The sequence below is a fragment of the Lepidothrix coronata genome, unplaced genomic scaffold (genome assembly GCF_001604755.1).
Source record: "Lepidothrix coronata isolate B3197 unplaced genomic scaffold, Lepidothrix_coronata-1.0 Scaffold105, whole genome shotgun sequence".
Lineage (NCBI taxonomy): Eukaryota > Metazoa > Chordata > Aves > Passeriformes > Pipridae > Lepidothrix > Lepidothrix coronata.
This window is the reverse complement of record NW_016690285.1, coordinates 1,927,271-1,940,958: the sequence shown is the minus strand read 5'-3', so window position 1 is coordinate 1,940,958 and position 13,688 is coordinate 1,927,271. Positions and strand designations below refer to the sequence as shown.

At 53.0% G+C, this 13,688-nt stretch overlaps 1 protein-coding gene across 1 annotated transcript in view; it reads right to left on the bottom strand.

The window, feature by feature from the left end:
- Positions 1-13,688, bottom strand: part of FMNL2 (formin like 2) — a 129,396-nt gene that overhangs the window by 54,247 nt on the left and 61,461 nt on the right. Inside the window, exon 2 of the mRNA XM_017823713.1 lies at positions 1,023-1,106. Within this exon, the coding sequence (XP_017679202.1) occupies positions 1,023-1,106 (84 nt within the window). The remainder of the gene's footprint in view (positions 1-1,022; positions 1,107-13,688) is intronic.

Sequence of the window (13,688 nt, the reverse complement as noted above, 5' to 3'; positions counted from 1 at the left end):
GATATTGGGAAGGAATTCCTGGCTGGGAGGATGGGGAGGCCCTGGCACAGGTTGGGCAGAGAAGCTGTGGCTGCCCCATCCCTGGAAGTGTCCAAGCTTGGATGGGGCTTGGAGCAACCTGGGCTAGTGGAAGGTGTCCCTGCCCATGGCAGGAGAGTGGGATGGGATTAAGGTCCCTTCCAACCCAAACCATCCTGGGATTCTACAATTTTTTCAGAGGCTCCACCACTGTATCAGATAAATAGGAAATGTCCCATACATGTATTTATCCAAATATTCCTGACCTCCCAGCATGACTCCTGCCAAACTCCCACCCTGGTATTCCTGTGTTTTATATTCCAATGAACCACCCTCCTTTTCCAGCCCTGGATCAATTATTTCCATCAGCCCTTCCTGCTGCACTTCCCGGCAGATCCCCATTTTGCTGCTGGCTCCCAAATGCACATCCCACCTTTTTCCCACTCCGTTTTCCCCAGCAATGCCACTTCTGTTTATGCACCGTGGCAGAGCCAACCTGTTAATTGTTGTGTGCCCTGCCAGGCCTGCCCAGCTCCCACACAGAGATGCCTCAGCATCTGTCGCTGCCTAATCCGAGGTTGTCTCCAGCCTCTGGAGGTGAACAGGAGTTCAGGCAGCATCACCAGCCTCCTGTGCCTCAAGGTGACAGCTACTGCTGGCAGGGACAATGCTTGGGATGTGGGGACCCAAATACTCTCTGGATTGAGAGAATTTGCTCACGACACAGGTCAGGACAGACCCGACTGAGAGGTGACTGCAGGGGCAAAATCAGCAGCACTGGGCACCCAGAGGACACACAGGGTGACTGTAACATCAGAGGGGCAAAAAGAAAGGAATTATTATGAGTAGTGACTGAAAGCAGAGCGTAAGGCCAAAGAAATGAGTGTTTCAGCTCCTCAACACTGGTCCTCTGGGAGGTCCCTTCTCAGCCCAGGGACGCTCCGAGGAAGCAGTTGGTGCTCTCAGTGAAAACAGCTCCCAAAATCCCCCCAGAGCCCCCTCACCTGGTCACAGATGAGCTCCCACTTCTTCTCGTTGTCGTACTGCCGCAGGAGCCGGGCCTTGTCGGGAGGCAGGTTCATGGAATTCTGTGGGGAGAGGGAAACACCCGTGAGGGACTGGCGGGCAGGGAAAGGCCGGAGCGAACCACGGCGGCAGGGCTGCGGTTGGGGAATTGGTTCCTGAGAGCTCCTGGTGATAGAATTACTCAGAAAAATCTCCTCTGGATGTTGGTTTTGGCCCCAAAAGCACCAGTGAATCACGGGGCACCCGGGGGCAGGGCTGGGTGCGGGGCCACGCGAGGTGAGAGACTGAGGACCCGTCCTGAGCTCCAGTTCCCTTTTTTTTTAGGAAAACGTTCTTCCCTGTGAGGGTGGGGAGGCCCTGGCACCCTGGCATAGGTTGCCCAGAGAAACTGTGGCTGCCCCATCCCTGGAAGTGTCCAAGGCCATGCTGGATGGAGACCCAAGCAACCTGGGCTAGTGAAAGGTGTCCCTGCCCATGGCAAGGGGTTGGAACAAGATGGGCTTTAAGGTTCCTCCCAACCCAAACCATCCGGGGATTCTATGACCAGCCACCTCCATCCAGCAGAAAGGACAGGAATTCCCTGAGCTGCCACAGCACAGGAGTCACCTCCCATCCCAGAAGGGTCCCTGGGGTGCTCCAGATGTCCTTCCCTTCCCCTGAGCACACTCCTGAGGGACACACAATCTCCCCTGCAGGCTGGGGGCTGCACAAGGCCACTTCTCTCCCAACCAGACCATGAAATGCCATTTCATTTTATTCCAACTCTTCAGGTTGTTAAACGTCACCACCTGGACCTTATCTGGGTACCAGAGATCCCAGGGGTGGGACTGCTGCTGCCCAACCCCCTGAGATAACAATCCCAGCCTGGGAAGGCCCAGAGTCAGGAGGAAGGGGAGAGGCAGCAATTAGGTGATGCCTATCGTTTGCTGGCTCCTTTGATGTCAGCACAGATCTCCTTCCACCCTTCCAGGGCCACTTCTCCAGGGAAGGGCGGCACAGGCTGGCCACTGGCTCCCAAGGCAGCTTTCCACACCTGTGCTCCTGGAGAACTGGGGAATGCAAACCAGGAATGCAAGCACCAGGGCTGGAGAGGATCCCTATCGGCCCAGCAGCACAGAGCAGGGGCAAGTGCTTGGGTGGAAAACCTGCTGAGCACCTCTTGGTCTTCAGCACCTCTCGGTCTCCACCACTTTTTGGGCTCCAGTTTAAATTCCCAGACTGGCCCCAGCTATGCCCAGTTAACCCCTGAGGAGCACAGTCCATCCAGGACTGCTCCCAGGGCATGAGGAAGAGCCAGCTGGTCCCTGTGTGTGTGGTGCAGCAGGAACCAATAAATCCATGGCTTGGCACCAAACCCTCCCTCCAGGATCACACCCCTTCCCAAGCTGTGCCATGGGCAGTCATACAGCTTTATCACAAGAGGATCCTCAGGACCATCCCAGATCCACACTCTGCTACACCCCTGAGCCCAGAGCTCCTCTGTTTCCTCACACAAACCCCATCCCAGGGAAGGGAAGAGGAGGGATGTGGACAGTCTGAGCTGCCACCAGTCCCACCAAGAGCAGCTGCCAGGGTCAGACACCCCAGGCTGCTCAATGGCACCTGGAAAATCAGGATTTCAATAAACCCCTGGCAGGACTGCAGGTGCCCAGGGATCCCTGTGCCAGGACGTGGTTTGTGTAGTGCTGACCACACTGCTGGGCACCACAACAGCCAGGAGAGCCCTGGGGGATGAGGGATTGCTGAGAGGGAACTGGCCATCCATGGTAAAGATTCCCAGCAGGGTCTGGGTCCGAGATTTTCCCTGCTCAAATCCCAGTGCTTGGGTCTGACACAGGACACTTCCCAGGGCTTTTCCATCTCAGCTGAGGGTCTCCCCACTCCCAGCCCAGCCCTGGGGGCAGCAGTGCTGCCCTGACCCAGCTCCCTCCCAGCTGCTGGTCCAGCTTTCCCTCTCCCTGGGTTTCCCGGCTGGAAAGCGGGAGGGCTCAGTGTGATCCAGGAGCACAGGTGGCATCTGTCTTCAACCTGGAGGAGGCTCAGCACAGGGGTCCCCCCCACCCCAGGGCATCCCCAGGAGCACTGCTGGGATGCAGCCACCACCTGCCACCACCACCAAGCACAGGAGCAGTGACACCATCCACAAGTTCCATGTGACAGCAAACTCCTATTTCTGGGAATACTGGGGACCCCAAGGGACCCCTCCAGTGCACTTGTACCTCCTGCTCCACTCAGAAGCACGGAGGGGGTGAGGACAGCGAGGGTCCCCAGCCCATTCTGCCACCTGCACATTGTGTTTTCTCCTCTGCCCTCCCTCCATCCCTCTGGAGCATCACCTGCTCCCAGGGATCTCCTCCACCAGCTCCCAGGGATCCCCCCACGCTTGCTGCTGTGATCCCTGCTCTTCCTAAAGCTTGCTCTCCATCAGATAACAAATACTCTTCCTTTTGCTCATCTGTGCTGTCATGTTGACAGTATTTACAGGCTCTGATGGTATCTGTGCCTGATTCTCCTCTCAGTCCCTCACCAGGCTCCTTATCAGTTCTACTTATCATTCAGTGCACTCCTCGGTATTTTTCCTGGGGGTTCTTCCCTCATTCCTCACCTCTGAGGATGCAAACATATTTCACAGCTACACTGGAGCTCAGCTGTAGGAAAAGCTTCCCTGTTTACCTGCAGTACCCCCCCTGTCAAGCTCTGATCTCCTTAGAGCTAATCAGCTTAGGCACCAGGCTGGCACTGGGACAAGAAACCTGCCTGGAAACCCCTGCACAACCCAGGCATGGCAAGAGTTCAGCAGGGCTGAGAGCCTGGAACAGGGCAAACAAGAGCCAGGCAGCAGGTCCCAGTGATCTCATCCCACAATGAATTCCATGTGAGCTCACTCTGCTCCAGGGACTCCTTCTCTCCACGTTGCTTTGCTGCACAAACCACCTCAGGTACCACTGGGGCTCAGGTCAGACCCCCCTGCCCTCTCCAGCAGGAAAAGTTCTTCCTGAATTATTTATGAACTGTTTGTGCACCTCGTGTGCAGCCAGGTTAGGTTCAAACCCCAGTGGGTGATTTGCACCTATCACTGCTCAGGGAGGGATTTAAAGCAGTTCTGACACCTGCCTGTGTTCAAGTCCCTGACCATGGCATGGACAGGACCCAGGTCACCCCAGAGTCCCTCCAGTCCCTCACTTCCTCTCTGCTGGAGGGAACTGGGAAGCAAACTGCCACCTTGGTTCCATGTCCAGCCTAACGCAGGTGTGGATCTATTAGAGAGCATCCAAAGGAGGCCACGAGGTGGGGAAGGGTCTGGGGAGGCCACGTGAGGAGCAGCTGAGGGCACTCGGCTTGTCCAGCTGGAGGAGCCTGAGGGGAGACTCATCGAGTCTGCAGCTTCCTCAGGAGGGGCAGTGGAGGGGCAGCTCCAATCTCTGCTCTCTAGGAGCAGGGACAGCACCCAGGGAATGGCTGGAGCTGTGCCAGGGCAGGGTCAGGTTGGATCTCAGCAAACGGTTCTTCCCCCAGAGGGTGGTTGGCACTGACCAGGCTCCCCAGGGCAGTGGGCACAGCCCCAAGGCTGCCAGAGCTCCAGGAGGGTTTGGACAAGGTGGGATTGTTGGGGTGTCTGTGCAGGGCCAGGAGTTGGACAGGATGGTCCTTGTGGGTCCCTTCCAGCTCAGGATATTCCATGACTCTCTGATTCTACATGATCCCTTCCCTCAAACCTGCACCACCACTGTTCTTCAGCTGGTCTTACTCTTAACAACCACTCCCTGCTGGAAAACTAGTTCCTAAGCCGTGATATTTTTACTTAAATGGGAAGCAATATATTTTCTTTCCATCTCTGCATGGCCCTGCACCAACAGGCTTCCTGAAATCCAAGTGTGCTGCTCCTCATTGCGTAACTCCGGCTGTTCCAGCAGGATCCATGGCAAGGAAGGCTCCTGGACTGGCCAGCTCAGCCTCACCAGCTCCAGCAGTTTGGACTCCAGTCATACCCAAGCAGATGACTCGGTGTCTGGGTTTCTTGTTCTCAGTGTTTCAGTGGAATGACTCACAAACGTCTCCCGGCCACTTCCAGCCCTCAGGACTGTGGCCTTCACACATCCCAGAGCTTCCAGTTAACTACAGGCCTGTGACCTGTGGTTTCTATTTCCATCTTTACCCAATTAGAGTTTTGAGGGCTTTTGAGAGTGGAAACAATCCCAACTGCTGGCAGAAGGGATGGCCCCACTCCCCCCTCTCCTGCCTGTGTCCCCCCGGGTCTCCTGTGTCACCACCAACACTTGCACAGCTGGAGACCCTTTGCCAGCAGAGCAGAATTCCATCAGCTCAGGAAGAGCTGAACCTTTATATTGGATACTCAGCTTCCATTAGGATTCCTTGCAAACCCACTTCTGCCAGTGGCAACAGCAGCTGAAGCTGCCCCACTGTGTTGCACCCACTGCTCTGCATCCCCATCCCCATCCTCATTCCCTCCTCATCCCCATCCTCATTCCCATCCCCTCCCTCATTCCCAGCTGGCCCTGGGAATGCTGGACCCACACACTGGTGTGGCTCACACCAAACACGATCCAGAGCAGAAATAACCATTTTTGGCCAAACTCTTTGCCCCCAGCCGAGCCCCCGTGCCCAGGTGAGCTCCGAGGCTCTGCTCTGCTCCTCCCTCCTGCAGCCTGAGGAAACCAGGCCCGCCTTCCCCACCACACTCCAAATTTCCACTACCTCACAGTGCTTCTAGGACTGAAGAGGGGGGAAGAAGCCAAAGAGCCAAGCTCTGGCACATCATCCTGCCTGGCTGTCTCCGAGGAACTCGGTGCTCCACTGCCTCCGAGTGCGGCTTCCGACCCCTCAGAAACACCCACAAACACCAGCCCAGGGCTCTGCACCCAGGGGAACTCCAGCCTGATCCTCCACAGCATCCTGCTGTCTGCAAGGGCTGCTTTCCAACCCCACTTCGGCTCCAAAAACACAGAACTCCTCTTTTCCCCCCCAAATTCCGAAGTTATTCATGTCTGCTGGGCCGTGCCAAATAATATAGGTGAGGTTTCCATTCCGTGTGCTCTGGGCTGGCAATAGAAAGCTAAAACTTCAATTAATCACGGCAGCAGATGGAAAACTGGGGGAAATACTAGCAGGGCTACAAAACATTAAATTGCTTAAGAGTTAAAAATAAAACCAAGAGCACATCAAGGAAATATATGTGTTTTTAACCTATGAAACAAAGCCCAGCTCTGTCCAAGCTGGCACCGTCTCTAATTCCAGCTTTTGGCACTAAAATCTAATTTTATGGACTGATCTGCAAGAAGTGGGCACCACCACTTCACCCCTGACCTCAAAAATGCCCCCTGGGGATTGTCATGATGTTCCCTTCCATGGAAAAGGGGCACTGGGAGCTGGTGGTGGCCACACTTGGTGGCCCCAGGCCTTGGGGGCAAAGTGCTCCTGCAGGCAGCATGGCCAAGGGAAAATGGGAAAACACCATCCCAGGGGATAAAGCACCCGAGTGGAAAGGGAAGGACCAGCACGTGCCTCCAGGTGGGACCTGCAGACCGGGTCATACTGGCACCAGCTCTGGTGGTGGGAAGACTGAGCTGGGCTTTTCCCAACTTCTTCCTCACTTTAATGACAATTAAAAGGCTCAATGTTTTGGAAAATGAGTGTAGCAGCAACCTGACTGAGTCAAAAGCCTGAGCATTGTTAATTAATAGCATCAGGCTGTTGCTCTGATTGATTGTATCGTCTTTAAGTCTACAACCCTTTTATTAATGAAACATGACATTAATGAGCTGGCAGTGAACATGACAGAATCCTTCTGATCCATTTGTTCCCAGGAACAGCCTTACTAAGAGCACATGAAGCCCTAAAATGTGAGATGTTTCCACCATCCCCCGGATGGTGATGGAAAAAGCCAGCCCTGCACAGCTCCAGGTGCTGGGAGGGCAGCAAAGGTGGCAAGGAAAGGTGAGTCAGTCACCACTGTCAGAGCTGCAGGAAGGGGAATTTAAAAGCCTTTCCAGCAAAGAGTTAAACTTCCCACTCCCATAAAGGCACTGTTAACCTTGAAAGAAATCAAGGTATCCCAAGGAAACCTTATCTGGAAGGACACACCCTTAGGAGGGTGAAGGTAATTCCCACTCCTCAGGGAAACAGAGGTGCTCACATTCCTAAAGCCTAATTCCCAGCTCGCTTTCTCCTCCCATCCTTCCTCTCACTGGGATTATTCCCTCCTTGCACCACCACCAGAGAGACAGAAAAACAAACCTGGGGCATTTCTGGCTTTGCAAAGATCAGGCTTTAATTCCTTTAAAACAATAGCCCTGGTCCTGGCAAATGAGATTCAGATTTACACAGGGACATCAAAGCTCTGCTCCTCATTCCAGGCTCCAAGGACCCGCTGTCCTCACCTGGAATTTCCCAACCTGAGCTCATTCCCCAGCTCAGCAGCTGAACTCCTCAATCCCTCCTTTCAGAACAGCTCTCCTGGCTTTATTTCCACCACCAAGAGCTGCAATCCCAATTTTTCCTGCATTAGGGACAGGGCTGTTTCAAGGCACTGCCTGAGCTATTTTTAACTTTCATTAATATCCAGTGAGTTCCTACAAAAGAGACCCAAAATTGGGTCATAAGTCAAATCCATACCTCCCACCTCCAGAACACTGGGACAGAGCAGCCCCTTCCCTGCCTGGAGTGAGCCCAAGAACCAAACCCCAGCTCCTGAGTGGATCCAGGTTTACTTCTTGGTCTTCCCAGAAAACAGGATCCAAAAGCAACCAAATTCCAAAAACTTTAAAAAGGGAATGAAAAGCAATATAAGACAGTTCAGATGTGCCCATGGACATTCACAAAGACAGTGACACTGTCACCCTTGGACATCAGAGATGCAATTTCTGGGTCTGTAAACGTTTCTTCCCATTCTCTACATTTAGTTGGTGTGAAAAGAATCCAGTTTGGAACGTCCCAAAGAGGAGGCAGAGGGTGCAGCAGCAACTCAGGGTTCTCTCCTCATCCTTCAAGGTTTGAGCAATGAGGACAACTCACCCCTACTCAACTTCATCCTCTGCTGGGACAACCAGGAGACAGGGGCTGTTTGGTGTTGACTTGGAGCCATGAAGTGTCACAAGTGAGACCTCCTCGCTCATCCCACTCAGCCCAGTTACTTCTAACCTGAGGCCTACTAAAGATCTACAACACCTAAAGCCTTTTACCAGCAGTGAGGTGTGGATGTGGCACTTGGGGACATGGGTCAGTGGTGGCCTTGGCAGTGCTGGGGAATGGTTGGATTTGATGATCCTGGAGGGCTTTCCCAACCTGAATGATTCCATAATTCTTCATCCCAGGTGAAACACACGCCCACCACATCACCCAAGGCAGGTGGTAGGTGGCAATCGGGTCTGTTTAGCCTGGGGTAAAATCCACAGAATCACAGGGTTGGAAGAGACCTTCAAATCATCCAGTCCCACCATCACCCAGCTCCACCAGAATCACCCCTAAACCACATCCCCACGGGCCACATCCAGATGCCTCCAGAGACAGCGACCCCACACTTCCCTGGGCAGCTCACTCCAAGGCCTGACTGCTCTTTCAGGGAAAAAAAGAATTTAATCTCTAATCTGAACCTCTCCTGGTGCAACTTGAGGCCATTTCCTCTCGTCCTTTCCCTTGAGACATAGCAAACAGCCTGACCCCCCCCTCACTCCACCTCCTCTCAGGGAGTTGGACAGAGCACTGAGGTTCCCCCTGATCCTCCTCTTGTCCAGACAAAAATTCCATAAGAAAACACAACATTCCATAAGAACCTGGCCCCAAACTCACCTCACTTGCCACTGCTGGAGAAGGTCCCTCACCCTGCCCTAACTCTGACCCTTCCTGCAAGGGAGACACAGAAAAAAACCCTCTTTGTAGCTCCAGCAGCTGCCTACAAAAACAACCTCCGATATTTCTGCACAGCATTAAAATTGAATTCCAGGACCTGGCCCATAAAACAGCCCTTAATATGCTCCTCCAATATTAAAATGTAACTTTTTGCAATTTTCTATGCTACTTAACTGCTCGGTCCTGCCACGGTGTGTTTATTTAGGGAAGCCAGAGGCGACTGAAGCGATCCCAAAGTTCGTTGACTTTCTGAGGAATCCAAGCTAGGCTAAAATTAAATGTACTTATTGTTCTAATCCTCCTTCTTCTCCTCTGTTTTTTTTTTTTTTTTTTTTTATTAAACTGGTCTTTGATCTAAAAATACCAACGCTCCGGCTGCACAAGGCCCTTCTCCTCCTGAACACGCCCCAGATCCGCAGGGAAGAGCAGGAGAAGCCTCTTCAGTGTGGTGGGACCTGCTGAGGGTGCAGTGTCTCCACTCAGGAGGCACATCACGGTCCAGGGCTGTGGTGGGGACACTCATGTGGAGCTTATCCTTGGGAAGAACCAGGCAAATGAACCCCAGATCCACGATTCCCCACGTACACCTCGGTGGGGTGGAACATCCAGGAACATCCACTTGGCACCCTGAAGGGGAAAGCTGGGATGCAGGAAACTGCTGTGAGAACCTGCAGTTCCCCAGCTAAGGAAGGACTAAACCATCCAGAAATCCAGTGGCAGGGAAGGGTAAACACCTCCTGGGGGGTCAGCACCTCCTGGGTGTTTACAGACAACTGGCCCTGGTTGTCTGTTCTCCATCCCGAATCCTGATGGAGCACGGCCTGGAGATGCTGCCAGGGAGACAACCAAGGGGTTCTTGCCCCACATGGCCACAGTGGACGATGTCCACGTGCAAGGCTGACACTCAGGTGCCCACGTTTTTCCCGCCAGTGTGGTTCTCCACAGCTTCTCCGAGCCTCTCCAGCCTGGTCGCACTCGGAGCTCTTCCCACGTGCCGCTCCCTTTGATCAGCACCCACATTTGCATATTTGTAATAAATTAGCATTTCACTTCAAAGCCCTTCACGGAGGTTAATCCCCACTCCAGAAACACGAGCACAGAAACACGAGTACAGATGAAAGCACCATGAAAGCACCGACACGGAGACGTTTAAGGCTGCACACGGAGCTGGTGGAATCTCGGTGTTCCCCTCGTGCTGCCATGGGCTCATTCCTCAAGTCCCGGGTTAGTGATGGGACAGACTGGATATTAGGGACAATTTCTTCATGGAAAGGGTGGTCAGGCATTGAAAGGGCTGCCCGGGGCACTGGAGTCACCATCCCTGGAGGGATTTCAAAGCCGTGTGGATGTGGCACTTGGGGACATGGTCAGTGGTGGCCTTGGCAGTGCCGGGGGAAAAGTTGGACTTGGTGATCTCAGAGGGCTTTTCCAACCTTAAGGACTCTCTGATTCTACGATTTTAAAACCCTTTCACCTCACACAGTGAGTGGGGCCTCACTGGGACAGCCAAGACAACTCCATCTGGGAAACCTCTGGAAGGTTTTGGGGACCAAGGGCTGCTGAGACCACGGAGCTGTTTGTTCCTTTCAAAAATACAGACTCAGCCTAATGGCTTCACGTTTTGGACAAGCTGAAACCTCATTAATTCACCACTGAAAAATAGCTGCATGCTACAAAAGCTTCAAAGCCCAGCTCAGCCCTGACTCACCCAGCTGGAATATTGCTCCGGGCAGGGCCCGGGGCTTTATTCAATCACTCAAAGGCACTGGCTGTTGATAAGGCCAACCACAAAATACAAAATTAAAGCCCTTTTAGTGAAATGTCTGAGCAAGTGGCTTCCAAAGAACCAGAACGTATATTCCAAAGGCTGTGCAGAGGTTGTGGTCAATCCCTGTGATTCCAGGGTGAGAAGGGTCCTCACTCCAGGGCATCCCACCACAGCACTGCATGTGCCGGGTGCTGCAGGGCAGAGAAAGGGTGGAAGACACACAGAAAAAGGGTTCCAGCAGTTTTTCCATCTTTTCCACCCCTGTGCTGGCTCGCAGCACTACAGACAGAGGGGTGAAGTCTAAGCATCCCTACAATTATCCCAAACATGCCGATGGGTTTTGGTTTCTCGAACTTTTACCCAGATCTTATAAAAAAAACCCCTTTGCTGTGACTCAGAGGATCCCATCCCTTCATGACGTTCCCTACAAACCCTCTGGAAACAGGAGCATATGTTACCTGTGTAACTGCACTGCTGCTCATCAATCATCTGCTGGGAAGGAAAATTCAAATTAAGGGCGGCAGCTCCGAGCAGCAGCTGCCAAACCCCATCTGCCAGCTGGGCACTGCAGAATCCCTGGATCCAAGAGCTGCACAGGACTGCTCAAAGGCCATGGTCCTTCCACAGCTACAAACCTCAGCTGGGAAGTAAAGCAGGGCTGGGGACCAGAGGAGAGGCAGCCCCAAGAGAGCTGGACAAGGGACGGAGGGACAGGACACAGGGAATGGCTTCCCACTGCCAGAGGGCAGGGAGAGATAGGATATTGGGAAGGAATTCCTGGCTGGGAGGGTGGGGAGGCCCTGGCACAGGCTGCCCAGAGAAGCTGTGGCTGCCCCTGGATCCCTGGAAGTGTCCAAGGCCAGGCTGGACAGGGCTTGGAGCAACCTGGGCTAGTGGAAGGTGTCCCTGCCCATGGCAGGGGGTGGGATGAGATGGGCTTTAAGGTCCCCTCCAACCCAAACCATTTTGGGATTCTACGATTTACATAATATTCCTGAGGATGACAGGAGGAATTTGCAGAGGGTGGGTGGAACACAACCCCTCCAGCATCCCCTCACATGGAGGACTCCTCACTTCCCCACAGCCCAAAGCAATGAGCTGGTCACACAGTCTGCAAAGAAAACTGTTGAGGAAAAGCTGGATAAAGCTCTCATCCAAACAGCAGTTAAACTTCACCTCACTGCCACTTTAAACATCATAAATTGTCCTACATGCGCTTCTGTCATAGAAATAATTCTTTTCCCTACAAAAATCACAGACTTATAGAATCCCAGAATGGTTTGGGGTGGAAGGGACCTTAAAGCTCATCTCACTCCACCCCCTGCCATGGGCAGGGACACCTTCCACTACCCACACATATGGATAAAAAGACATAGAATTTGTTCAGAGTGAGTTTCTTTTGCAAATGCAAAGTCTTTGAACTAAAGCACCCACAAAAAAACCCACACACAGCAAAATCCAACCACCATCAGCACACAGGCGTGGGCATGAAACCCCCCACAACCCAGAATAAAACCCACAAATGACACATTTAAAATAGACACAAATAAAAACTAAGAGCAAATCAACCCCACAGGGGCACCAGGGTCTGGTCCCAGGACAGAGGAAACGGGGCTGGATGGGAGCTTCCCTGAGGGATGTCAGGCTGGAAACAAAATCTCCATTGGAATAATATTAAGGGTTGAATAAACCAAGAAAAATAAATGAAGTCAGGGATAAAAAGCCTGGCCCGGGGCCCAGGCCCAGGTTTTCTGTCTCCAATGGTTGTCAGCAGAGCCCTCCTCGCAGACAAAACTCCTCTGCTTCGAAGGCAGGCAGGAATCACCATCAGATGCTCAAGTTGGAGCCTTCAGAGCCTACTTTTAATTTTCCCTGAGCTCTCCTCCCTGCCCAGCACCTCCCAGTAACTCCAGGTCTCTGCACCAGGTAAGTCCCAAGCACTTCTTAAGAAATGCAAATTATTCACATCCCTCTTTTCTGCACTCAAGTACCTGAGGAAGAGGGGAAGGAATTTACTTGGCAGTTTATGACACCTAAAAATGCAAACACGAGGAAAGGCTCTCCTACACCAAGCTCCCATCCCAAGGGAATCTTTAAAGGCAAGTTACAAACTGGGAAACATTTACAGGTCTCACTGCTGCAGGCACCACTCCAGCCCAGCAGAAGAGCTGCAGGGGAGCCAAAATAAACCCCAAACCTGCGATTTTCCAGCCATAATCAGAAATAATTCCCACAGCGGGGCTGCTGTGTCCTGCACTCCGCTGTGACTGTCCCCAAGGCATTAGAGTGGACAAGTGACATCAGAGGTGATACTGGGTCGACTCAATAAATGTGTGACACACGAGCACATGTGCATCACATAAATAACGTTAAATGGCTAAAATGAGGCGCCTTCAGCCCCGATTTTTGCTGGTTTGGGCACATTTTCATGTCACCTCCTTGAAGGATTATTCTTTTCGTTGCCTTTGAGCGTTCAAGGCTCCACGTCTTAGCCAAGAATGAGGCATCAGGATTCCAGGGAACACATGTGGCCGCTGAGCAAACACCTCTGTCTTTGTTCCTTTCCTAGAAATCCTGCCCTTGACGGCACCAGCTGCCCTTGCCGTGTCCTAATTCCAAAGGTGTCCTAATTCCGAAGGCATCCACGCGTCTCGCCCGGCCCAGCTCCCTCCTCCTCATCCTCCTCCTCATCCTCCCTGCTCCACAGGCACATTTCACAGCACTGCAGGTGTCAGACCCAGGAACATCCACCCCGGTGTTTATGGAGCCAGACGACTCGGCATGAAATATAAATGAGGAGCTGCGGGAAGAGGGGAAATCACAGCAAGGATGGGGAAGGGCCTGGAGGGGAAACTGTCTGAGGAGCAGCTGAGGGCACTTGGAGTGTTCAGCTGGAGAAGGGGAGACTGAGTGGAGACCTCAGTGCAGTTCCAACTCCCTCAGGAATGGTAGAGGAGGGGCAGGGACTGAGCTCTGCTCTGGGGGGACCAGGGACAGCACCCAGGGAATG